This window comes from Aulonocara sp. 'chitande type north' Nkhata Bay, linkage group LG3 (assembly GCF_057382095.1).
Source record: "Aulonocara sp. 'chitande type north' Nkhata Bay isolate Kocher_YH1m ecotype deep benthic linkage group LG3, A_spYH_male_GT1.1, whole genome shotgun sequence".
In the NCBI taxonomy this organism is placed as follows: Eukaryota; Metazoa; Chordata; class Actinopteri; order Cichliformes; family Cichlidae; genus Aulonocara; species Aulonocara sp. 'chitande type north' Nkhata Bay.
The window spans coordinates 9,846,963-9,872,078 of NC_141346.1; the positions used below are offsets into that span (position 1 = coordinate 9,846,963).

General features: G+C 40.5%; 3 protein-coding genes across 3 annotated transcripts; all 3 read right to left on the bottom strand.

Annotated features, from left to right (window-relative positions):
* Positions 1-534: 534 nt before the first annotated feature.
* On the bottom strand, positions 535-2,250 carry LOC147333876 (P2Y purinoceptor 14-like). The gene is made up of 3 exons (XM_086270894.1): positions 2,164-2,250; positions 1,802-2,061; positions 535-1,500 (listed from the first exon to the last, which is right to left on the bottom strand). Exons 1-3 carry the CDS (start codon positions 2,248-2,250, stop codon positions 834-836), a joined length of 1,014 nt encoding a protein of 337 aa, XP_086127020.1. The 3' UTR covers positions 535-833.
* Positions 2,251-10,704: 8,454 nt separating this feature from the next.
* On the bottom strand, positions 10,705-12,017 carry LOC147333877 (P2Y purinoceptor 14-like). Its single transcript, XM_086270866.1, has 3 exons — positions 11,919-12,017; positions 11,566-11,816; positions 10,705-11,389 (listed from the first exon to the last, which is right to left on the bottom strand). Exons 1-3 carry the CDS (start codon positions 12,015-12,017, stop codon positions 10,705-10,707), a joined length of 1,035 nt encoding a protein of 344 aa, XP_086126992.1.
* A 9,941-nt stretch (positions 12,018-21,958) lies between these two features.
* LOC147333878 (P2Y purinoceptor 14-like) lies at positions 21,959-23,180 on the bottom strand. Its single transcript, XM_086270853.1, has 3 exons — positions 23,076-23,180; positions 22,727-22,986; positions 21,959-22,634 (listed from the first exon to the last, which is right to left on the bottom strand). Exons 1-3 carry the CDS (start codon positions 23,178-23,180, stop codon positions 21,959-21,961), a joined length of 1,041 nt encoding a protein of 346 aa, XP_086126979.1.
* Positions 23,181-25,116: the final 1,936 nt, after the last annotated feature.

Consider the following 25,116-nt stretch of genomic DNA (forward strand, 5'->3'; position numbering starts at 1 on the left):
TGATTGATTGATTGATTGATTGATTGATTGATTGATTGATTGAAGAAGTGGAAAAGAGGGCTTTGCTATCCTACCCTGGAACACCACAAAGCCATTGGTTCAGATATTTGGATGACACCTGGGTGAAAATCAAATCTCAGGACGTCCTACATTTCACAGATCACATTAACTCAGTGGACCAATACATCAAATTCACCAGGGAGGATATGGAGACTGCAGGTTAGCCTTCTTAGACTGTGAGATTACCAAATCCAAAGCATTAGCTAAAATGCCTTGAGATAACTTCTGTTATGAATTAGAGCTATATGACCCTATAGATGCATATAGGTCCTTTTGACTAAAACGGTGTGGAACAACTGATTCATGAGTTAAAAAAAGAAGTCAGTACAACAATGCTATTTATAATCAAGTATATTTGAATCATGATGTGACTGAATGTGCTCACGAATATAAATCATGATGATGTGTACATGCCAACCTCAAAACATTGTCGCTTTATTCAGTGTATTTCCTACAATACACATCAAAATGAAATGAAACATTTCTGGAAAACAGCCAAGTAGAAAAAAAACCTGAGATGTCTTTTTTTTTAAGCAACACCAATTATCTATGCTTTAATTTTTGTTATGAATAAAATAATAAAAAAAAACATATTGCAGAAAGGTAAAAAGTTCTTCATGATATGTTTAAATAAGCTTAGCAGAAACTATATTTTTTGTAAAGATTTGGGGTGGATAAGCATGATTTCACAGAACTCACGTGACAAAAAAAGAGAAAGAAAAAACACACACACACACACAAAACAAGGCTGTACATAAAATATGGAAGTTTTCCTACAGTTCATTGGTTTGAGACGTTGCTGTTGATGTAACGATGCCAAACTGCTCCTTGCTGCTCTCACTCCCCTCACTCACTTGTTGAATGTTGGCTCTCCTGGACAACTTTCTAACCTTTGCCCGAAAAGCCTTACAGAGGTAAAAGTAAACAACTGGGTCCAGGCAGATGTTGAAAACTGAGACCATGGTGGACACCTCCTTCAGGTAGTACAACACTGGACCTACTGTGCAGTTTCCCGACAGAAAAGTAAAGGGAAGTCGAACCAGGTGATAGGGGACAAAGCAAACACAGAAGATGCTGACAAGCAGCAACATGTTCCTGCGAGACTTCAAGAGCTTCTCAGAGGAGGCCAGCTGCCTCTGCTGTGCCTGCAACACCCTGCGGGAGGTGCTGTAGTAGAAGAAGACCAGGGATATGAAGACTAAGAGGAAGATGATGGCAGACAGAACCTGGATGATTTTAAAGAACAACTTGACTGATTCACTAAAGAGGGGATCACAGCGGCTGGAGTTAGAGGTCAGAGATTCCTGAGTCATCAAATACAGATTGCTGTAAGAAATTGCTGTAGCCAGAAGAAAAACCCAGGTGACCGCAGAGATTATGTGGGCAGTTCGTACTGTCTGCAGGACGCGAGTTCCTGAAGGATTGACGATCTTCAGATACCTGAAGAGAGAAGCAAAAGCAGGCAATAGACAAATTCACTAATCAGCCACAGTACTGCCAAAATCATTAAGTTAAAAAATGCATTCATGCTTTAATTAGGACTGCAGGATTTAAATGGTAAATGGTAAATGGCCTGTATTTATATAGCGCTTTACTAGTCCCTAAGGACCCCAAAGCGCTTTACATATCCAGTCATCCACCCATTCACACACACATTCACACACTGGTGATGGCAAGCTACATTTACTGATGTAACACCCAGTGTTGTACTTAACAACACTGTAAAGGTTTTTTTTTTTACCTGTTGGCAGCAATGTACCCCATAAATATGATGCTGGCATACATGTTGAGGAAAAAGGCAGAAGCTCCAAAGCTGCAGTAGAGACTCGGGATTATTCCAGAGCTTCTGGCATAGTAAGTGATGCGCAGTGGCAGACAGAGGCAGAATAGGAAGTCAGCAGCTGTCAGGTTCTTCAGGAAGACTTTCAAGCTGCTGGACGCCTGCTTTCGACCTCGACAACAGTAGAACTTCATGATGAAGCCATTGAGAGGTAAACCTACCTAAAGAAACACAGAAAGGATGGAGAGAACAGACTTTGGTACATGCACTGGGAACCTCAAACCAATTTCTGACAGAGCACAATTTGATGATTTGAAACTTACCAGGAAGACCAAACTGTGGACCAGTATAAAGAAAGGTTTGGCTGAAATATCCTTAACCTCACAGGTCTCATTGGAAGGTGAAGTCATGGTATTTTGGTCAGTGATGTTTCTGGAGCGGAAACAAAAATCCACCTCACATATACATCATTTTGCAACAAATTATGTATAATTGCTATTTTAATCTTTGAAATTATCTTCATGGTGTCTTTGTTTGATGTAGTAACTCAAAGTGAAACCATCCATCCATTTGCTTATCCTTTTCAGGGTCGCGGGGGTGCTGGAGCCTATCCCAGCTGTCATAGGGCGAGAGGCAGGGTACACCCTGGACAGGTCACCAGTCTGTCACAGGGCCAACACACAGGGACAGACAACCATTCACACTCACATTCACACCTATGGGCAACTTGGATTAATCAATTAACCTATCCCCACAAGCTGCATGTCTTTGGACAGTGGGAGGAAGCCAGAGTACCGGAGGGAACCCACGCGAACACGGGGAGAACATGCAAACTACACACAGAAAGACCCCGGCCTGATGGTAGAATTGAACTCAGGACCTTCGTGCTGTGCGGCAACAGTGCTAACCACCGTGCCACCATGTGATGATGGTCAAACTAAGTAAGTTCACCCTAAGGTCAGATGGTGCAATGTTCAGAAAAACTGTGAAAAAATCCCAAGAGATATATGTCAGACTCCACAGGCCACTGTGAACATGATAAATGTTAAAGTTCGTGACAAACAATCTAAAGAAGACCGAACAACTATGGTTTGTTTGAAAGTGCCCGCCAGGAGAACGCCTCTTCTCCTTATAAAGAATATGGCAACATGGCTTAGGCTTGGGAAGTTACTTCTAAACAAACCACAAGACTTCTGTACAGAGCAGCCAGAAGTGCAGATATTTGGCAGCACCATGTTTGGCATTCCCAGCATTTCAGCAAAAGGTATCATTAACTATTAGAACAGTGGTGGAGGAGTGATGATTAGGGTTTGATTTGCAGCCACGGGACCTGGGCACCTTAAAGTCACAGAGTCGACCATAAACTCCTCTGCATACCAAAGTATTATAGTCAAATATAGTATTATAGGAGTCAAATGTGAGACCGTCAATAGGACAAAGATCCTAAGCACAGCAGCAAATCAACATCGGAATGATTGAGAGACGGCAAACCTCAAAGAAGCATGAAAAGAAAGCCAATAGAGCTCCACAACAATGTGAGAGTCTGACAAAGCCATGCAGAAAACCATTACTTCACATTACTGCTAAAAGTGATTCTAAAAGCTACTGAATCATACAGCCTGGTTCTGCTGAGTTAAAAGGAAGTCCTGTTAAAAGGGAGTTTTTCCTTCCAACTGTCGCCAAAGTGCTTACGCAAAGGGGGCACATGATTATTGGTGGTTTCTCTGTATAATTGTACCTGAAGATATAAAGCTAAGGAAACTGTTTTTGTGATTTGTTGCTTTAAATATGACTAAAATTGGATGAAACAACAGATGTGTGGTATATTAGGAAGATGGCCACTACTGACCATGTGCTCAGTGAATGTCTCAGGCAGCAGAAACTCAAGAAAGAAGAGGAGCAAGAAGAAAAATCGCCATGGAAAGACAGGTCTTTGCATGGCATGTACTGCCAGCAGACAAAAGACATGACTCACACTGAGAAATCTTACTAATGGCTGGAGAAAGCTGGGCTGAAAGAAAGCACGTGCCAGCTCAGGAATGAGCCTTAAGCACAAGATCAATAGAGACTGAGGTCTACTACAACAAGGAAGGCCAAGGTGGTGAACTCTCTCTACTCTCACGGTCAATGTAGAATCAGTGGTTAATCTAACCTCAGTCTTTAGACTGTGGTATGAAGCCAGAGTAACCAGAGAAACAAACACCAGGAAACTGGACAAAAAAAGGCCCCAGATTTGATTCAAACCCAGGACCATCTTGCAGCGAGATGACAGTGTTAATTACTGCATGGCATCCTTCTTCCCTCTATTTAACATTGAAACAATCTCATCTTTAACCGTTATCTCTCATGATTTGCCAGACTTACTACTTGAACTTTGATCTGAATTTCTACATCTCATCTCCTTGCAGAGTTGTGTTTTCACCCATGCTCTGAATAGGTTATTTAATTGCTGAGTAACATCATGTGGTATCAGTTACAATGCACACGACTAATTTGTGAGTTTCCTGTGTACGTGCATTGACTTCCATAAAGACAAACAAATTAGGCTGCATAGATTAAAAATAATCCTACCGTAAATATGAGAAAAGCTGTGCAGAGTTAACTAGAAATGGCCTCAGACTTATTCTAAAGATAGGTCTGAGTCCAGATCTGGATCATGGTTAACTATTGGTAGTTTTGGCCCAGGCCTTAGTCAAATTTAGAATCATGAGATCAGATTGGTCTCTTGAACACGGATGTTAGTTGTGGGTGCTGATCATTGACTGTTTTTGCTCCACATGTTAAAGATAATCATTTTTCAGTTGTTTTTTTAATCAGCAGAAGTACAAATAAATGTGAGTCTGAGAAACCAGCTGGACTCACCTGTATTTGATGTATCCCTCTGCAGTTTTCTGTCAGCACGAAACGCTACTTCAGTCAATATGTCTTCGTGGTTTAATGGTATCATTGTAAATCAGAAAACACACAGTAACTGCAGCTCTACCCTGATCTCTGACGTGTTTCCTGTTTGAAACCACTGAAATTGCTGCACAGAAAGCTGACACTTCATTTATGATTAGTTGTGATAAACAGGCCATATACAATGCTGGGAATCATTCTGTGCCTCCTTTGTAATGTCTTTTTAATTTTTTTAAATATATTTTCACGCTTAAGTGTTTCGCATCATCAACACAATTTTAATATTTGACACAGATAACTCGAATAGATATAAAACGCAGTTTTTAAATGATGATTTAAAACAAAGTACTGTTTATACACTTATCATCAGTATGTGTATCACAGTGCAACACAAAGTCACATCAAGGGTATCAGTCTCTCCAAGTAAGTTGTGAATTCATTTCACCTGCTTTGGTGAAGATGAAAGTGACAACAACTACACTAGAGACGAAACAACAGGTCAATCTTCAAAATAAATAGTTTAGCAGGTGATAGTCAGAGACTATAACTACAGATTTTTCTCTAGTTAAGTTTTTTGCTGGTGGCCTTAACTGGTAGATTAGGACAGTACCTTTAGGCTATTGAGGTTTTGTGTTCTCGCCGCAGATGAATTCAGTGAAACCAGTGTCATAGATCCCACTTAAAAAAGTGTTTCCCCGCCCTGGTTCCCAAAGCCACACACCTAGTAGCCAATTCACAGATAAAGGTGAAGTGTATTGCTACTGCGAACGTACCAAAACTGAACCAAAACCCCAGGGTGAACCAAGTTCAAAATAACAAACAAAAAATCTATTCCAAAAAAGTGCTACCTGAACAATAAGCAGAGCTATTTTCCAATACTATATATAAATGTGTGTCAGAACACACGCACAAGAAAAAACACTATGAATTTGGCGGTGGAAGACGGGCCTGCTGCTGCTTGATGCTGCCAGAGTTTCTGAGGTGGCTAAGTTGGCAGTGGGGTCCAATCAGCAGATGCCATGTTCAAGCCAACCCCAAACAGCCCACTTAATCAGAAAAAGGACTCTTAAAGGTACAGAACACACATGTAAACTACAGTCCAGACATATGGATTTAGTGGTCATAATTCATATTTATAGGATTTATGACCGAAATACTGCCAGGGCCATTACACCAGGGCTTCTGCTGAGCTCAAAGGTCAATACGAGGCTGAACTCAATACAAACACACTGCCACACACACAGAGTGGCCACTTTGCAGATTTCTCAGGTTTGCCAAAATGTATTATTTTACTGACACCTATAATAACATTGCAGGCCTTCCTCATTCCCCTCATCAGTTGGAAAATTGAAAACCAAGTAATATTGGCTAGCTATCACACAGTTAAAATAAATACAACCTCCATCCCCACTGTCAGATAATGGTGATGGTGATGATAATGGCACTGAGCACTACAGAAGTAAGGTTTATATCTTTTGTTTCTGCGGAGTCTCGTGTCTCTCCACTTCACTCACTGGGTGCTGTAATGTATGCATTAAGGCGTGTTGTATCACTTCCTGTTGCTTTTCTGTTGCAACTCACAGTGCTGTCGTCTGCACTTCCACCATGTTCTGCCCAAACAGGGAACAGTTCAAAGGTCAAGCCCATAATATTCTAAGAATGTGACAACATCGCACACTCTGAATGTAAGGCGTGAACCAGCAGACAAATCAGCAAACCAACCCGGAAATACTGTTCACAAAAAAAACAAAGATAAAATCAGTGAACACTACACATTTAAAGGCTAACTCCAAAAATTATCATCTGTTTAACTCTGTGTGTAAAGTTGGATTTTAAAAATACATGTTAAAACTTTAATTTTTTAAAACATGTTTAGTACCATCTAGTGCCAGTACAGAATGTGATGTCACCAGGCTGGTTGGTTGTGGCTAACAGACTTACACTAGTTTATGTTAGGCAACTAATTATATCATGTGCAAAGGAAAGACTGATATGCAATAGACAAACAATAAGAACCACTGAAACAGACAGTTAAAGTAGACACCTTATTCTTGATTTCTTGATTAACATAAAGCTCATTGTTGCACTCAGGGACAGAACAAAAACCAACCTCTCAGACTCATTTTTAGTTTCAGCGTCCTTGTTTTCTAGTGAGTTATTGGTTCTGTCATTAGTTACATTACTTTATGTTAGCGAAGTCTATATGCCCCAACCAACCAACCTGGTGACGTCACACTATACTGGCTAAAGATGGTACTCTAAAATCTTATATTTCTGAAAACCAGCTTTACAGACAGAGTAAAACCTATGACACTTTATGAGAGCAGGCCTCAATGGTGGTAAATGGTGTAAATTAGCCTTGGGGTTTTTTCTCTATTTTTGTTGGGCCTTTGCCCTGGAATACAAAGCCCCTTCAAGCTTATGATTTGGCACTATAGAAATAATACTGAACTGAATTAAAAAAATAAATAAAAGTAATTTAAAACATCCATCCATCCATCCATCCATTCACTTCTGCTTCTGCTTTTCAGGGTCGCGGGGGGCGCTGGAGCTTATCCCAGATGTCATAGGGCGAGAGGCGGGGTACACCCTGGACAGGTCGCCAGCCTGTCGAAGGGCTAACACATAGAGACATAGACAACCATTCGCGCTCACATTCACACACAGATTCACACCTATGGGCAATTTAGATTAATCAATTAACCTATCCCCACTAACTGCTAGTCAAAATTTACAACAGTGCATATTGGACTGTGCATATTGGACTTCCTGACCAACCGCCCCCAACATGTCCGGCTGGATAACCGCTGCTCATCTACCATCACAATGAACACCGGTGTACCACAAGGCTGTGTGATGAGCCCTTTCCTCTACTCCCTCTTCACCCACGACTGCAGACCTGCTGATGGTTCCAACACCATCATTAAGTTTGCAGATGACACCACGGTGATTGGCCTCATCAGTGACAATTATGAGGCCGCCTACAGGGAGGAGGTGGATCGTCTGGCTGAGTGGTGCGACAGAAACAACCTGCTGCTTAACACCGAGAAGACCAAGGAGCTCATCGTGGACTACAGGAGGAATGCTGACCCACATCCACTCATCCACATTAAGGGGACGGCTGTGGAGCGTGTGAGCAGCTTCAAGTTCCTGGGAGTCCACATCTCCGAGGATCTCATCTGGACGACCAACTGCTCCAAGCTGGTCAAGAAGGCTCACCAGCGCCTCTACTTCTTGAGGACTCTGAGGAAGAACCACCTGTCCTCAGACATCCTGGTGAACTTCTATCGCTGCACCATCGAGAGCATCCTGACCAACTGTATAACAGTCTGGTACGGGAACTGCTCTGCCTCGGACCGGAAGGCGTTGCAGAGGGTCGTGAAAACTGCCCAGCGCATCGCCGGAGCACCACTTCCTGCCATAAAGGACATCTACAGGAAGCGGTGTCTGAAAAGGGCTGGGAAAATCATCAAAGACCCCAGTCACCCATCACATGGACTCTTCACCCTCCTGCCCTCTGGAAGGTGCTACAGGAGCCTCCGGACTAAGACCACCAGGTACCGGAACAGCTTCTTCCCCACAGCTGTCAGACTCCTGAACTCTGCCTCCTGACATCTGACCCACGTTAACTCATGGACTGAACATACACACACCCACAATGGACAACTGTACCCTCAAACACACAATAATAACATGGACTGAACCACCACTCACAACCACTGGCACTTTATATAGCCTCTGTAGAAACTATCTACACCCTCACTTATCTTAACTGCACTACCGTATAGCTCTGTGTAAATAATCATTCTGTACATACGATAATTTTTAATCCTACAACTGTTTATAACTTGCATAGTTCACATTTCTATATAACTGTACTTCATACAACTCGTATGTTAGACTCGTATATTTCTAAATTCCTTTGGAAAGATAAACCCCCACATATCAGCTTAAAAACATTACAAAAGACCAAGGATATAGGACGATTAGATCTGCCTAACTTTAATCACTAGTTTTTAGCCAACAGGCTTCAGTTCATCTCCAGATTGTTTAAACACACCCTCTTAGATGAACCTTGGATAGATGTAGAACAGGCACTATGTAATAACATAGAAATTTCAGACCTACCATTTATCAGCTCAAACATCAAATGACATGAATGTTTTAAAAGCATCAATAGCAGCTCTTCTCTGACAGCATGGTGGGAGTTTCTAAAAATGACATGCAAACGTACACCTATCTGGAACAACCCTGACATATTACAAAACAATAATATGATAAACTTTCCAGATTGGAGTTGCAAAGGAATTAAATACTTGGAACATATATTGGAAGGAACAGACTTTATTTTGTTTGACAGACTAGTTACACAATACGGGATCAACAAGAAACGATTTTTGGAATATCAACAAATTAAATCCATAGTAAAAAAAGAAATTCAATCCCAGTGAAGCTGAATTACAAACACCACCAAGTGTGGTACAATTTTTTAGTCTAAAACCCCCCAAATTATTGCCTAAAATATACAGAACACGTTCTAAAATGGATGAATCAATATCCCTTCCTATTGCAAAATGGGAAGCAGATTTATCGATCAGCTTAGACCCAAACCTTTGGTCTCAGATATACTTAAAAACCTTTCAGTGGATCAGAAATCCCAGTTTGCAATTAATACAATGCAAAATATTACATAGAGTGCACTATACTGGTCATAGGATGTCCAAGATGGGCTATACGCCTTCCAACAACTGCTCACATTGCACAGCAAATACACCGGACAATTCACATCCACGCTCTTTGGTTCCGTCCACCAGTTCAAAAGTTTTGGCGTGAGATATGTGAAGACTTATCAAAGTGTCTGAAATTTAACAGTCCTCTGGCCTCTGGGCCTGAAGCTCAGTCCTCTCTGGCACAGCTGGCTGCCGGCAGAACCCGCGGGCACGCCACTGCAACCCCCTCTGGCCTCTGCTCCGTAGGTGCTGGGTGACCTCTCGTTTGGGGCTCTACTCAGCTCTTCCCAGGAGGGTGGCACGGTTCCCCCCCTTTTGGTGGTCCTCCTCGGTCCTCGTACTCTGGGGCCTCTAGATATCTGGGGCCTGGATCTCCTCCATACCTGCTTCATGCCCTGGAGGACGGGGCTGTGGCTCCCCACACTCCCTAGCAGATCGTTACATGGAGAAACCTTTGGAATACAAGCATGCTGATCCACACAGGTATGCACACAGGTGTACACACGGGTGTTCACAGACGCGGACTACACCTTTGTTGGCTGCTGCCTCAAAGCACATTGTGCGCTGTCTATCTTGCGTGCTGCACAATATCGTTTAGTATTTAGTATCTACTGTTATCTACTGCTAGCTAGTTTATTGTGATGGTGCTGTTTTTATTATGTTGCTCTTTTTTTGGTTTTGCTTTCTTCTTCTTCTTTCTTCTGTTTTTTTTCTCCATACAGGTGATCCAGGTGTTTTGTTTGTTTTTCTTTCTTTCCTCCCCCCTTTCTCACCGTCTCTTCTTCCCTCTGGTTTTCTTTCTCTCCCTCTCTTTCTTTCATTCTTTCTCTCTGTCCTATCCCCCAGTCATGTCTGTCCCATTTGTAAAATAAATACATAATTATAATAAAGGTCAATCAAATGGACCAATATGGCAAGGCCATGATGAAAATAAATAAATCCACTTCGCATCTTTCTTGGCCTTAAGACAACAATTCTGATGGCAAAAGATCCAAACAGGACACACAAAAAAAAAATGATTTGGCATGTTCTTAACAGCGTTTGACTTCGTTTTTTGCATTTACTTGCGGACAGAGATATTTTTTCAATACTGCACATGTGGACAGGATGAAAACACCCATGTAATTTATTCTAGCTAAAACAGCCATTGTACTAATAGCCATAAGATAGAAATATAAACATCAATGATGTCTGTGTAGGTGTCTGTTTTAATTTTGAAAAATGTTGAACTTTTCCTCACAGCTCACTGGTTTGACTCATTGCTGTTGATTGGAGGATGATAAGCTGTTGCTCAGTGTTTTCATTCTCCTCCTTTGATTGTTGAATATTGACATGTGCTCTCAGTGATGCTGTCTTCTGGCTCAACTGGGCCCGAAAAGCCTTACAGAGAAAAAAGTAAACAACAGGATCCACGCAGATGTTGAAAACTGACACTAAGGTAGCCACCTCCTTCAAGTAGTATAACACCTGACCAACAAAGCCCTTGCTGCGTAGAAAAGTAAAAGGAAGGCGAACCAGGTGATGGGGAACAAAACAAATACAGAAGATGCTGACCAGCACTAACATGTTCCTGCGAGACTTCAGGAGCTTCTCGCAGCCAGAGGAGGCCAGCTGCCTCTGCTGTACCAGCAACACCCTGCGGGAGATGCTGTAGTAGAAGAAGACCAGGGATATGAAGACCAACAGGAAGATGCTAATGCAGCCAGCATGGAGTGTTTTGTGGAGCACACTGCCGAATTCACTAAAGAAGGCACTGCAGCAACCAGGACCTGCAGATACATGTGGCTGAGTGATCAAAAGCAGGATGTTGTAGATAACTGTGGGAGCCAGCAGAATCAACCAGGTGATTAGGGAAATCTTGCGGGCTGCTTGTATTGTTTGGAGGAAGTGAGTCCTATAAGGATGGACAATCTTCAGATACCTGAGGAAAGAAGAGAAAGGAAGCAGTACTTCACTAAGCAGTAATAGTTCTGCTAAATCTACAAAAGTCATTGAGACTAAAAGACACCACCATTCTCTATTCAGGAGTGCAGGATTTGTAGTCGACCCATTAATATAGTTTTGAAATTGACATCAACTGCATTCGGAAATCCTTACCTGTTAACAGCGATGTACCCCATGAATATGATGCTGGCGTACATGTTAAGGAAGATGGCAGAAGCTCCAAAGGTGCAGTAGAGTCTCTGAATGGGAACAGAATTCCTGGCATAGTGGACGATACGGAGCGGTAGAAAGAGGCAGAGCAGGAAGTCAGCAGCTGTCAGGTTCTTCAGGTAGACCATTAAGCTACTAGATGCTTGCTGTTGAAAGTATAACTTCATGATGAAGCAATTGAGAAGTAAACCCACCTAAGCAGGACATAGACAATGGAAGAAACATTACCTTGGTACATGCACTGTGATCCTTAAACCCATTTCTAACAGAGCATAGTCTGAAGATTTGAAACTTACCAGAAAGACCATGCTGTAGACCAGTATAAAGAAAGTGCTGACTGACGTATCGATCATAACACAGGTCTGGTTTGAAGTGATGTTGTTTGAGTCGGCCATGTTTCTGAAGGTAAAAAAAAATACAAATTCAAAGTTAGCTTTATTGTCAAAGACCATATTTACAGTCATACACAGGAATTTGAAATTGCAATGCTCCCATGGCCCTCGGTGTACAGTAAAACAATAGATAGATAAAAAGATTAAGATTAAATAGGAGTCTTAAATACACCATCTTCATTAAAATACTTCATAATTTCTTAGTTTGTTTTGTTAAATCAGAGTTAAACCAATGTTATTAAATTCTGATAAGTGCTAAAATCCACCATATTTGTCTTTTTAAACAGCACTTTCCCTTCTGGTGGAGTTTACTGACAGTTTACCTAAATTCAATTCAATGCACAACAGTTACATTTGTTTTTTACATGATGAACAAGCCTTAAAGACAAAATTAACGCAAATGCAAATACTGTATAGGAAATTGCTAGTGACATCATCTGTTATGCAAACTCTATTTGTGGAAAGAAAACAACATCAATCAAATGTAATTAAACATCTCAATAGTGGCAGCAGTCTTTTAATACAATTTGGTCAACCACTGCCTCCAGTGCTGTTGACCAACAGGGTGCTTGGTGGAAACTGTGGGGCAAAGACAAAGGAAAAGCAGGGAGGACATATGTTAGGAGGCAGCAGGAGAGAAGGAAAGGCAGGAGTGAGGAGGTGAGAGTACAGACATTAAATATGGGGGCATTACTACAGAGAGCTGGCTGCTATGATGGAGAGAAAAGGTTGATTTACACACATGGTTTTTATCGAGATTTGTGTATAAATGGTGTCGGCCAGCATCCTTTGAACAGGTGAGACTAAAGTGTAAATGTGTGCCCATAATCTACAGCAGCACAGTTAGTAAAAAACAAACAAATATCAGCACTAACATCTCGTACCCATTACCAAGTACAATCATTTCTCTATAGTAATGCAAGACTCATATAATCCTACAGAAATGCTTGCTTCAAATTATTGCTGCTAGAAGTGGTTCTGTCAGCTATTAAATCACAGGGTGTGCTGGCTGTAAACCCACTCTGTCTATTAATCACAATTTCAGTCTTCTTCTTTAGACTCCAGTACTACTGTGAGAAACCTTAGAGTCACTTACGACCAGCAAAAGTCTTTTCATTTGAACAAATATGTAGGACCGCCTTTTTTTCATCCAATGAGAGTTGAGCACTTGCTACTTACAAAAAAACTTTCACACTGGGTTAAATCTCCATTCTTTACATTGAAAAGTGAGAAAACCTTGGAGATTTTACAAGGAAGTGTAAACACAAGTTACATCAAAAATATTTATGTTGATGGTCAAAAAATAAATAAAGAGAATAGTGGATGTTGAGTATTTCTGTGTTATCCCAGATCCAAGTAATTCAGAAAGCAAGTCAAAAAAGTTCTTAAATTAAACCACAACAGTCGCTCTTTGCTTTTGTGATCTCCATGGGAAATACCAAATATTCACTTTTCAGCTATCTTTAATGAACAACCCTGAAGTTGTTGATAGTACTGCACCTGCACTGTTAAAAGCAAAGCTTAAAGCTTTACTACTCAGATAACCTCACACTGTCACAGCAGAAAAATGAAGTGGGATTATTGAATATCTAGCACTGGCTATAATGATGTACCAATCACAGTTTGTCCATTATTAACCGCGCGTTTAGGCATAACGTTTTTCATCAGTGCAGCTGGCACGAAGACATCCAGGGTGTAGACAGATTAGCCTTCTGAACAGTAGAAAAGACAGCTAAGTATTTTTGTTCCCTATGTAATGACTGATTCCAAATCTTCTTATTTATTTTGTTTTCTATTAGTAGAAATACAGCAGATTTGAGAATGAGAAACAAACAGGACTTTCCTCGGGTTAGAGGTCGTCTGTAAGCAGGAAAAGTTACTTTGGTTGTTCTCGGATGTAATAATGTCACTACAGATAAGAAAACACGTGGTTGCTGCACTTCTTCTTTGAACTCTGACTTATTTCCTGTTTGCTGTGACTGAAAGGGGTACACAGAAAATGCAGACCCATCATGTGATTAAAGCTGCTATAAATAGTTTGCAATCACGCTGCTAAAAAACAAGCGATCATCACGTTCAATCACAAAGTTGCCACAGGCCGCTTTTATCTCTTTATCTTTGCTGACTGATATTTCACTGTTTTCACTTTTTGCTAGTGTCCGTATCACTACAGCTTTCATGAGGCAGTACCTGCAGCTGATACAGGTTGTGTTTTCTTCATAGACACAAGCACACTCTCTTACAGTGCCTGTGGTGAAAAGGTTGGTTAACTACTCGGATAAATGCACATGCAGTATTTGTAAGAAAAGAGCTCTTATTTGAATGATATGACTGAATATAATGGTGCGGTAAAGATTTTTCATCATTGTACTTGGCTTAGTCAGTAACAGATTTATAAACGTATAATCAGATAAGCTTTTTGAATTTGACGGAAGTTAGCTGAGTATTTTTGTTTCCTAAATTGGGAGTAATTTAAAAATGGTCTTATTCATTCATGCCTTTATCAGTAGAAGTAAAAAATAAATGTGAGGGTGAGAAACTAACGGGACTCACCTCTGTTTCTGCAGCTTTCTGTGTGGACGAATAGTTGCTTTGGTTCTTCTAAGAAGGAATGGTGTCAGTGTAAATCAGGAAACACAACTGCTAGACATCTTGCTACACTACACTTGTTTCCTGTTTGTTACCACTGACTTATTGTTCTTTGGTTTTAGTGTCCTTATCACTACATCTAGCAGAAGACAGTACCTGCAGCCAATGTACGTTGCATGTTCTCTTCACAAATAAGACCAGAAAAACCAGTGTCACGGATCCTGAGTGTTCATTAACAATACAAGTTTATGTTAAACTACGCCAGTCTCCGCCACAGGTCACAGTGTCACTCCGGACACTTTTGGGTTGGTCTCCCATGCTTATTATTCACTCCTTTGCCATTTGAAGTTTGGACATTCCTTCTTTCAAATCAAATCACTGTTATTGTCACATTGTGTGCAAGCTTCACAAGCCAAACGTGGTGTGCAAAATACAAGAACCATAAGAATAAGTGACAGTGATGTGTCTGTGAAGTGTTCAGCAGTCTGATGGCCTGATGGAAAAAGCTGTCTCTCAGTCTGCTGGTTCAGGACCGGATACTGCAGAACCTCTGCCTGACAAAAGTAGTCTGAACAGTTTGTGACTGGAGTCCTTGATGATCCTCCCCACTATCCTCAGGCACCGCTTCCTGTAGATTTCCTGGAAGGAAGCTCTCCTCCAGTGATCCTTTCAGCGCACCACTCTCTGGAGAGTTTTGCGGTTGTAGGCGGTGCTGTTGCCGTACCAAGTAGTGATGCAGTAGTGTTCTTCTTTCTGGAAGAATTGCTGTCTTTTCAACTTTTCTCTTCATCTTTATTTATGAAATCAAACATCTGTAGTTATGACAGTAGAGAAAAAATTAAAATTGAAAAATAGAGAAATTGAATTTTTCTTATAATCAAAAGAATTAAGACATTATCTATGTTTTCATTTGTATTATGTCATGTAACAGTTCCTGGTGAAAAGTTCATCTTGATAGGTGTAAATGTTAATATATTTTTTCAGACATCAAAATTCAGATATCATGCTTTTGTATAAATTTGATCACAGGCTAGTTCAGTTTATTCATGTTAAATAAGATGTTGTACTAATAGCTGAAAGCTAGCAACAGAAACCCTCATGTTGTTTGTGTGGGAGTGTGATAGTGTTCATTTCAGCCCCTTATTGATCAGTGAGCTCTGCAGAAACTGGAAATGTGGGCATTTTATAAAATGTTAAAGTTTTATATACCGTTAACTAGTTTGAGCTGCCCCTTGTCCTCATAGAGAAAATCCCCAGCCTCCATTGGGTCCAAAAAGCATTACAAAGGAAAAGCTAAACAAAAAGGCCAGATAGACATTGGAAACTACCACCATAGTGGTCAGACTTCAAAATCTTCTTAGAGCCATAGGAGGCCAGCAGCCTCTGCTGTGACAGTAACACTCCGTGGGAGTTCCTGTAGTAGAAGAAGACGGACGATATGAAGAACGACAGGGAGATGATGGTGTAACTGGTGTAGAGTGATTTGTGGTAAATAGAGAAGTTCATGGTTTGATCAGCAGCAAATTAAAGCTGTCTTAATATTACCTTGAGCTGCCACATGAAAACATTAAAGGTTTTATACCTGTTGGAAGTGATGTACTCCATTAAGAGAAGCATGCATGCATAATGAGGGGCAGGGCAGAAGCACCAAAGCTGCAGCAGAGCTTTGGAAAAATAAATGACTTGCTGACATAGTGGGTGATGCAGAGAAGTGCAGCTGTCAGGTTCTTCAGATAGACCTTTTAGTTGCTGGATGCTGCTGAGCTCGACAAAAGTAAAGTTTCATAATGAAGCTGTTCAGGGGTAAACATTAAGAGGACACAAAGCAGGATAAGCAAAGGAAATTAATAATTAGGATGTCTTGTAAATGCCTTCTAAGTGAGGTGGTTCAGGCCTTTACAAAAGAGAGGAGGCGCCCAGACAGAACTCTGAAATGATGAGGAAATTATATGTCTTATGCAAAGTGTGTAGGACGTCAGATGGAATAACGTAGCAGCTAAATCTGGTGTAAGGCATGTTTTCTCTGACACTGACAAAGTATAGATCTAAAATCTAAAAACTAAAATGTCTAACAGGGTCTAAAAAGCTAGATCCTCATATTCTACTGCCTCGTGTTGGAGCCAGTTTTACACATTCTCGTGTACAAAGCCCTTTATGGTTATCGGCCCAGTAAAAATACTTTGCCTTCATTTTCATTGTTTACTATATTGTTCGCTCATTCTGTACTCCTGTTTCCTTTACCCCCCCCCCCCCCCCCCTTTGTTGGGAACAACAAGCCAGAAAATGTCTTCCTCTTTGTTTCACAGTTGGTTTGAGGTTAATCTGCTGAAAATCAGCCTCGTGTTTGATCAATAAATGAATAAGTACCAAGTGGAAGTTTTCTACCATTCAGCACTAATTTGTCATGACATGAATGAAATCTTGTGATTTAAAGACTTCAGGGTGATTCTCTTTGGACAACATGTGGTGAACGTGCAGGGATAAAATGGTTAGAAAACCTGGGGCGGAATGAGGCTCGGGGGGGTTGTTCATTTAAAATGGTTGACTGCTCTCCAGCTGTGCCTCTAAAGCGACAGAGCACCTAAACACCAGTGAGTGTTTTGTGGTTTCTTCTCTTATTAGCAGCTCATCTTCCTGTATAAATGCTTGGGGGGGGGGGGGGGGGGGGGGGGGGGGATGCTGAAAAGCAGCAGACATGGTAGCAGACTTACAGGAGGCTGCTCTCTCGTCTGTCTAACGTTCTGTTCGAGACCCAAATGTGCGGTTTATATTTTCACTTTGACAGCGTAAACAGCAGCTGTTCAGTGGTGCGGTAAAAGAAGAAGACAATACTGTGTGTTACAACAGGAAACAGAACAGGAAGTGATGTACACCGTGTACATGAGTGAGAACCAAGTGACAAGACATATAAGGAGAAAAGATGTCTTTAAAAAACTGACAAAATACGTCTGAAGTGAGAATGAAAAGTTCTTCTGTCAGCTGACGTTCACTAGCGATCGATGTATTTATTTTAACAAAGTTAGTTAATGATCCCTCTTTCCAACAAAAATCTACATTACTAAATTAAACCTCCACCACCACCAAACAAAGCGAAAACAAACAAACAAGGAAACAAAAAAGAGGAAGAAGAAGAATATAAACAGAGCAAACCTGGACAGGATAAAACTATCATCCTTTGCTCGATACAAGTGAGTTTGCAAATGTTAAACAGCTCCTTGTGTGCAATCCATCTTCTTCTTTCCTTCCTTCCTTCCTTCCTTCCTCCCTTCCTTCCTGTCTTCCTTCCTTCCTCCTGTCCTTCCTTCCAAAATATTTTTGTTCATTCGTTCATTGTTTTCTTACTTGGTGCATTCAGTTTCCTCTTTCTCGTCCCATATCACTCCATAGAATTGCACAAAAACCCACACGAGTTAACTTCCTCTAACATAAAATTGCACATAGCTGAGCTACAGTGAAGTCTGCACTCCCACAGAGTGTGGTTTGCCTCTCACACACACACACACACACACACATCACAAATAAACCCACGTAGTGTGCGTGTGGGGGCTGATTGCCTCAGATACTGCCCTGTGTGCCACAGTTTGTAACTGAATCTGACGCGTCTGCTTACCGTGGATCATATTGAAGGATCCCACACAAACTGAATAAGCTTCTAGAAAACACTCTGAAGCTTTCGTGATCTTAGTGAGGAGGAGGCGGGTGCTGTTGGTCAGAGGTGTGTGACAGTTTTGGATGTTCCTAATTCTGAGTCGTAGTTTGTGTCTGTGAGATCTGGTTTTACATTTTGGTTGTTCTAATGATGACCGTCAGTTCTGTAATCTACTGTTTTAATTAGTGTGAGTGGAAATTTTAGCTCTCGGTACTTTGCCTTCTACTCCCTCTGCCTCGTATCACTTCCTGTTCCACCGTCACTGTCACGTCATCGTTGAATCTTCTTGTGTCTGTATTTAGTATTTGCATTTTCTCATTTTCTTTCTTTCCTCAGAGTATAAATAGTCCCACGTCTCGCTTCGTTTCCTATGATTCTCAATGTAATGTTGGAGTCTTATCTTGAAGACTTTCTCAACCAACCAATAAACAGCTTGCTCTCTTTTGACATCATCATTATTTGTGTCCTGAATGTAATAACGGATTCAAAATAACAACAATAATATTAATAACATATCCAGACATCATCATTGATGCTAAAAGGACACTTTAAGTTGGTTATAAACTTCAAACACCAACCCAGGGTTTACTAAAAGAGTGCGTTCACGTATCTGATCAATAACAAACATGGATAGGCTAACAGCAGCAGAGCGACGGATCTCACAAAGGAAGATAAAACTATAATATTAGAAGAACATGTTGAGTTTACAGGAGGCTAAAGTAGAATAAATACAGTAAAGTTGTTTTTATATTTCTGACTGATACCCATGAGATAAACTTTGAAGCCCTTTTCTGTCTGCGCTGATCGTCCAGGAATGATGACGCTTCAAACAACACAAAGCTGTAACTGTACCTGCTTTAGAAGGCGGCTGAGTGTGGATGGTTCTAGTGAACACACTGACCACTGTACGATTAAAATGACACTGAATTAAAATGAAACAGCCACAAAGCCCAAACGAGGTCACTTGCACTGCATGGTTTTGAACTGCTTGGAGAGATTTTTTCAAACAGAATAAAACGTTTTCTCTTTTATTAATGATCCAGCGCTACAGCAAATATTAGACTCAAGCTGTTCACGCTCAGTCTCTCCTGCTCTGCTTCAGTGAAAGGAATATTTGGTGTCATCTGTTTGTGAGCTAAAAGAAAAGGTTATTCAGAAAATAAACCCCTCCCCTTTCACGTCTCCCTGAGTGTGTGATGTGTGCTTCAGTACCTCCCCCTCAGCATTCACAAAGAAAAGCTGCTGATGCAAACTGTTAATAAGATTGATGAGTTTTAACACGTCATTTCACTTCACAGTGATGATCACGTTTTCCAAGTCCTCTGTTTTGGATGAACACACTGCTCGAGCCTCAGTCTGACCAATGATATGTCTGTGTTGTCTGTGCAAACATTTTGTCACCGCTGTTTGCAGTGAAGACACACAGGAAGCAGAGGAAAGCCTGCAGGTTAGCAGTGTCGTCACTGTGTTGTCTGATCTACAGTGATGCGGCAGGGGATCGCTTCAGAGGCATACATCGAAGACAGGTGAGTCCTGCTGGTTCTTAATCTTAACTTAACATTTAACTTTTACTTCTGCTGATTTCATGCTGTACTCTCAAAAAAGGGGAGCGTTCAGCAGTTCCTAACATTGGACACCACACTTCTGCTGTATTACAAATTAATAAAATGTATTTGCAGTGTACTATATATACTGAGCACAAAAGCTTTAAGGTACTTGATCTCAAGGTGCTTTATATTAAAACATACCCACAATGTTAAGAAAAAAACAGCCATCTGCTTGTGTACAGCTGAGAGAAAGCATGCCTTGTAACAGATTTAGCTTCTGGCTAATTTCCATCTGCTGCTGCACATCAAATATATTATAGAATAATAATCAAATATGGATACAAAGCCTAAAAACACCAGAGGTGAACCTACTGCTACAGTCCAAGCCACCAAGTTCATTGGCTGAACATTCTTGGTGATAAACTGCCTGCAAATATAAATGAACACAATATTTCAGCCTGTGTTCTTGCAGACACAGTGCAAACACAGCCAGTGCAAAATAGGAGCGAGAGGTTTTTTTTGTTTTTTTTTAGGTTTTCATGTTTAAAAAGATCACAAAACAAGAATCCAGAAATCAAAATGTGAAAAAAACCAAGAGGAAGAGGAGCAAAGAGAATAATCAGGAGACTCACAAGAGGAGCAGACATGTGTGATTCACTCACTGATTGGAAGATGTGGGTTTCTAACTAAAAAGAAAGATGTTCAAAATCAAAGTATGGAAATGAAATTGTAAAAAAATAAAACAAAACAAAAATATCTAAAACATACACCAAAAAATTAAGCTTCAAACTGTTTTTGTGGTTGACCAAAGACCAAATCCCAACAATAGTTGGCTCAGGGCGTTTATCTTCACACAGCGCAGAGCTGCAGACATTATAAATAAGTTTATTCAGAGAATCAATAAAAGGCTTTAGTTACACAGCTGGAGACACTTAAATGATTCATCTCTTTACATCACCTTCAGTCTGACACAGAATTTTGTTTTTACATCAGCACCTCTATCACGTCCTACCCAAAGTTAATCATCCTAAATTTTTACCGAGTAAATATGACTTATGTTATACATTTGAGCTACATGAGCCTTTAGATGCAGATTTGCTCCCACTGAGACACTCCAGCAGAGCTCTGTCACATCGCTGATTCATGAGTCAGTACAACAGTTCTGAATGTACATCTCTTCATTTAATCATTAGCAACTACTAATTTCTGGCTCTCTTCCACAGCACGTCTTTTCTCCTGTCTTCAGTTTGCCTTACAATATAAAGCCCCTGAGGTGACTGTTGTGATTAGTGCTTTATAAATAAAACTGAAATAAAGTACATTTGAATTTGATTGTCTTCAATCAAATTTCATTTATGGAAAACATGATGAAGCTGTTTTTTTAAACTTACTGGTTTATTCAATAATTTATTGTTGGTTTGAATGAGAAAAGTTATAGTTTCCTTTTGTGTGACATCAGCAGGAGAGTGTCTCACAAACTGAGAAGGTAACAGTCAAAGGTTTGAACACACCAACATGAAAACTTTGTCTTTAATGAAGACAGAATAAAACTGTGGAATCAGACATCTGTAGTTATGCAGCGAGAGAAACATTATAAAGCACAGAAATGTTAGAGCTTTCCTTAATAAGCAGAAGCTGTGAAAACATTTATTCATTTGTGCACTGAAATATAAAAATTACTGCTGAGAGGCAGAAAGAATCATTTTAATTTGTGAAAATGTTGAAATCATTTTTCAGGCATATTAACAATATGAATTGTTGGAATGAATGTGACCACTTGTTCAGTTTATTTAAATCAGACACTGTAACTTGCAAACTCTTGTAAACACTATCTTTTCTGTCCTCCTATTTTAGATTTTTTACATTACATTTTTAATTGGAGAGGATTTATCTCAACTGGGATCAAAGGAGCTCGGAAAGAAAAGCATCTGGACTTCTTTAAGTTGCTTAAAGACATTTCACTTCTCATCCGAGAAGCTTCTTCAGTTCTAGGGTCCAGATTTAGTATCTGGGAGTATCTGGTATCATTTGACCCTAGAACTGAAGAAGCTTCTGGGAGACCATGATGACCTGGATGACTGAGAACCTTCACAGACTGAATTGGGATCCATGGCCTGGTTTCAAGTAAATCTGGATATTTTAAACTGTTTACATTTTTCTTACAGCTCACTGGTTTGACTTGCTGCTGTTGTAACAACTGTCTGCTGCTCCTCACTCCACTCACTCCCCTTGTTTGGTTGTCGGCTCTTGGTCTTCTTGGATGGAATCTTCAGATTCACCTGAGCTCGGACACTCTTACAAAGGAAAAAGTAAACAAGAGGGTCCAAACAGACATTGAAAACTGACAGTATTGTGGTTGCATCCATTAAATAGTAGAACACCTGACGCACAGATCTGCCGCCCAACTTAAATGCCAAGGGAAGCCGAACCAAGTAATACGGGATGAAGCAAACACAGAAAATGCTGACAAGCACCAATATGTTCCTGCGAGACTTCACAAGCTTCTCAGAGTGGCGGGAGGCCAGCTGCTTCTTCTGTTCCTGTAACACCCTGCGGGAGGTGCTGTAGTAGAAGAAGACCAGGGATATGAGGACCAACAGGAAGAGTATGAAAGAGGAGGCCTGGAAGACTTTGTAGATCGGTCTAATTGATGCACTAATGAGGGCTTCACAGCAACCAGGGTCAGAGGTCAGAGGTTGTTGAGTAATGAAAAATAGTATGGTATAGGTGATTATTGGAGCCAGGACACTAACCCAGGTGATCATGGAGATGATGTATGCAGCTCGTACTGTCTGGAGGAAGTGGGGCCCTGAAGAATGGACCACCTTCAGATACCTGGAGAGAGAAGAGAAAGGAGGCAGTAGACAAACTCACGAATCAGTGCAGACGTCACTTTTACAATAAATGATAAATTATTAGTTCCTTACCTGTTGGCAGCGATGTACCCCATGAATAGGATACTGGCTTGCATGTTGAGGAAGAAGGCAGAAGTTCCAAAGCTACAGTAGAGCCTCCGAATGGTGAGAGAGCTGGTGGCGTACTTGGTGATGCGGAGTGGCAGACAGAGGCAGAGCAGGAAGTCAGCAGCTGTCAGGTTCTTCAGGTAGACCATCAAGCTGCTTGATGCCTGCTGCCGAGCTCCACAACAGTAAAACCGCACGATGATGCCATTGAGAAACAAACCCACCTTAAGAGGACACAGAAGGGATCGAGAGAACAGGACTTCAGTAATAACTACATTTCAAACAGAGCGTAATCTTAAATTTTGAAACTTACCAGAAACACCAGACTGTAGGCAACCATAAAGACAGGGCTGACTGACGGGACGGCCAGATCACAGGTCTGATTGTAAGATGAAGTTATGTTTGTTGGGTCAGCCATGTTTCTGGAGATTAAAAATAAACCCCCCTCTTTGAAACAAACCGTGCATAGATATCATCTTCATCTTTAAAAGAAACCCCTTTTATGGTTTTTAATCTTTAATGTTCACTCTGTAGTAATATGTCTTTCTAAATGAATCAAACGTCTCATTAATCTGATTTAAGCCCTTGACTAAAGTGGGAATGATCTCTTTGAATGTGAGTAAGCTCACCTAGTTTTTTAATCACGTTCAATATTGTTCTGACAGAGGGCAGGAACACATTCATCTCTACAAATCTTAGCAACGTGGTGTCTAACCAGACCTGGTTTACTTTGGGCCCTGCTAACACTTAGTTATTTATAATCAGGAAATGTCCTTTAAGTGCCTGGAATGATCAAAATAGCTCCTGCTGTGTCAGCAGTAGTAATATCACATCATTTAAATGTATATGACTCTAGAAACTTGGCAGGTCTAAAGTTAACACACAGATTATTTAAGTAACTAGGACTGCCTTCTTTCATCTAGTCATAACTGAGGGTTGAGTATTGAAATTCTTTAATATCAGAAAAGCATTCACTTGATCCAAAAGCGAGTGAGGGTACATCTCAGTATTCAGTTTATTGCTGTGCCTGTGACAGCGTTAGACGACCTGCTCTACCTCCTGGTCATCTGTTGCCTTCAACTACAACATGTATGCAGCATATTATTGATCGCAGGGCACAAATAAAGAATCTTTGGCTTAACTACAAACCCTGCGCTCCTAATTAAACCATGAATGTTGTTCATTATCATTGGATCCAGGTATAGAAATAAAAATGACTTACCTTTGTTTGACGCTGTTTTTAATGAGCAGCAAAAGCTTAGGTTGTTATGTACTGTCTGTCTAACTGTGTCACTCTAGTTTAAAGCAGATCAGTAAACACACAGTAACCACACAGCTACCTGCAATCGTTGTTGTACTTCCTGTTTTTCTTCAGGCCAACAACATGCTAATACTGAAAATCTAGATCTATCTATTTATATTATATTTTTTAATTTATCCTTCTGCAGTTTTAAGTGCAAGAAAAGCTGATTAATAGTGTGTGTGAAGCATTTTTTTAAAGAATAAATTGAATATATCTGGGTAAAACTTTTTCTTACCAGTATAGCAATCTATTAATATTTTTGAAATGCCTGCACATGTGTTGCAAACCCAACACTGTGGTAAACAGCATTTCAGTCAATTAATACTTTGAGGTCATTTCAAACACCTGCACATTCCACACAAACCACTCATCTAAGTAAACACTTTAGCCAACAGAATGTCAGGTTATTATATTAATTTATGAAGAGCTTCACAATAAAAATGATAGAAAAGCAAAAAGTTTCCTTAAAACAAGGTTTAAAAACATTAGTTTTCACTTTTAAAAAAGAGATCCATGAGTGCACAGACCTCAGATTCAGAGGGGTGAGTTCCAGAGTCTTGGGGGAACGATGGCTATGATGCACATCCAACCAAAATGTGTCACTACAAACTATGTGAGAATGTTTAGTCTGCTCATTGGCTTCTTCTGTAGGGGAGGAGCAATAAAATAAAAGCAATAAAATAAAAAAAATGTGGTGCTTTGTTTTGGACCTTTGGAGAACAGAAGTACTCTGGCATGTGCAGAACCTTGTACATACATAGCAACTTCTTGCATCCCACAATACGAAGCATACGTGATCATGGGATGTTTTTTTTTTTTGCTCAAACTTGGAACGTAAACCCGATAATGGGTTCAGATGGTTGGATTACATTCTCACCACGAATGATCCTCTCCGGAGTTTGTTTCGAATAAGACCACCTCTCCAAAGGGTACGTTGTTTTTCTCTCTGCTCCTGAGTACGATCACTGTGTTCAAACCTGTGCAAATGAACCACACAAACCACTCATACTGAGTTTCTGTCGGTGCACTCTGAATCTGTTTCTTGTGTGCT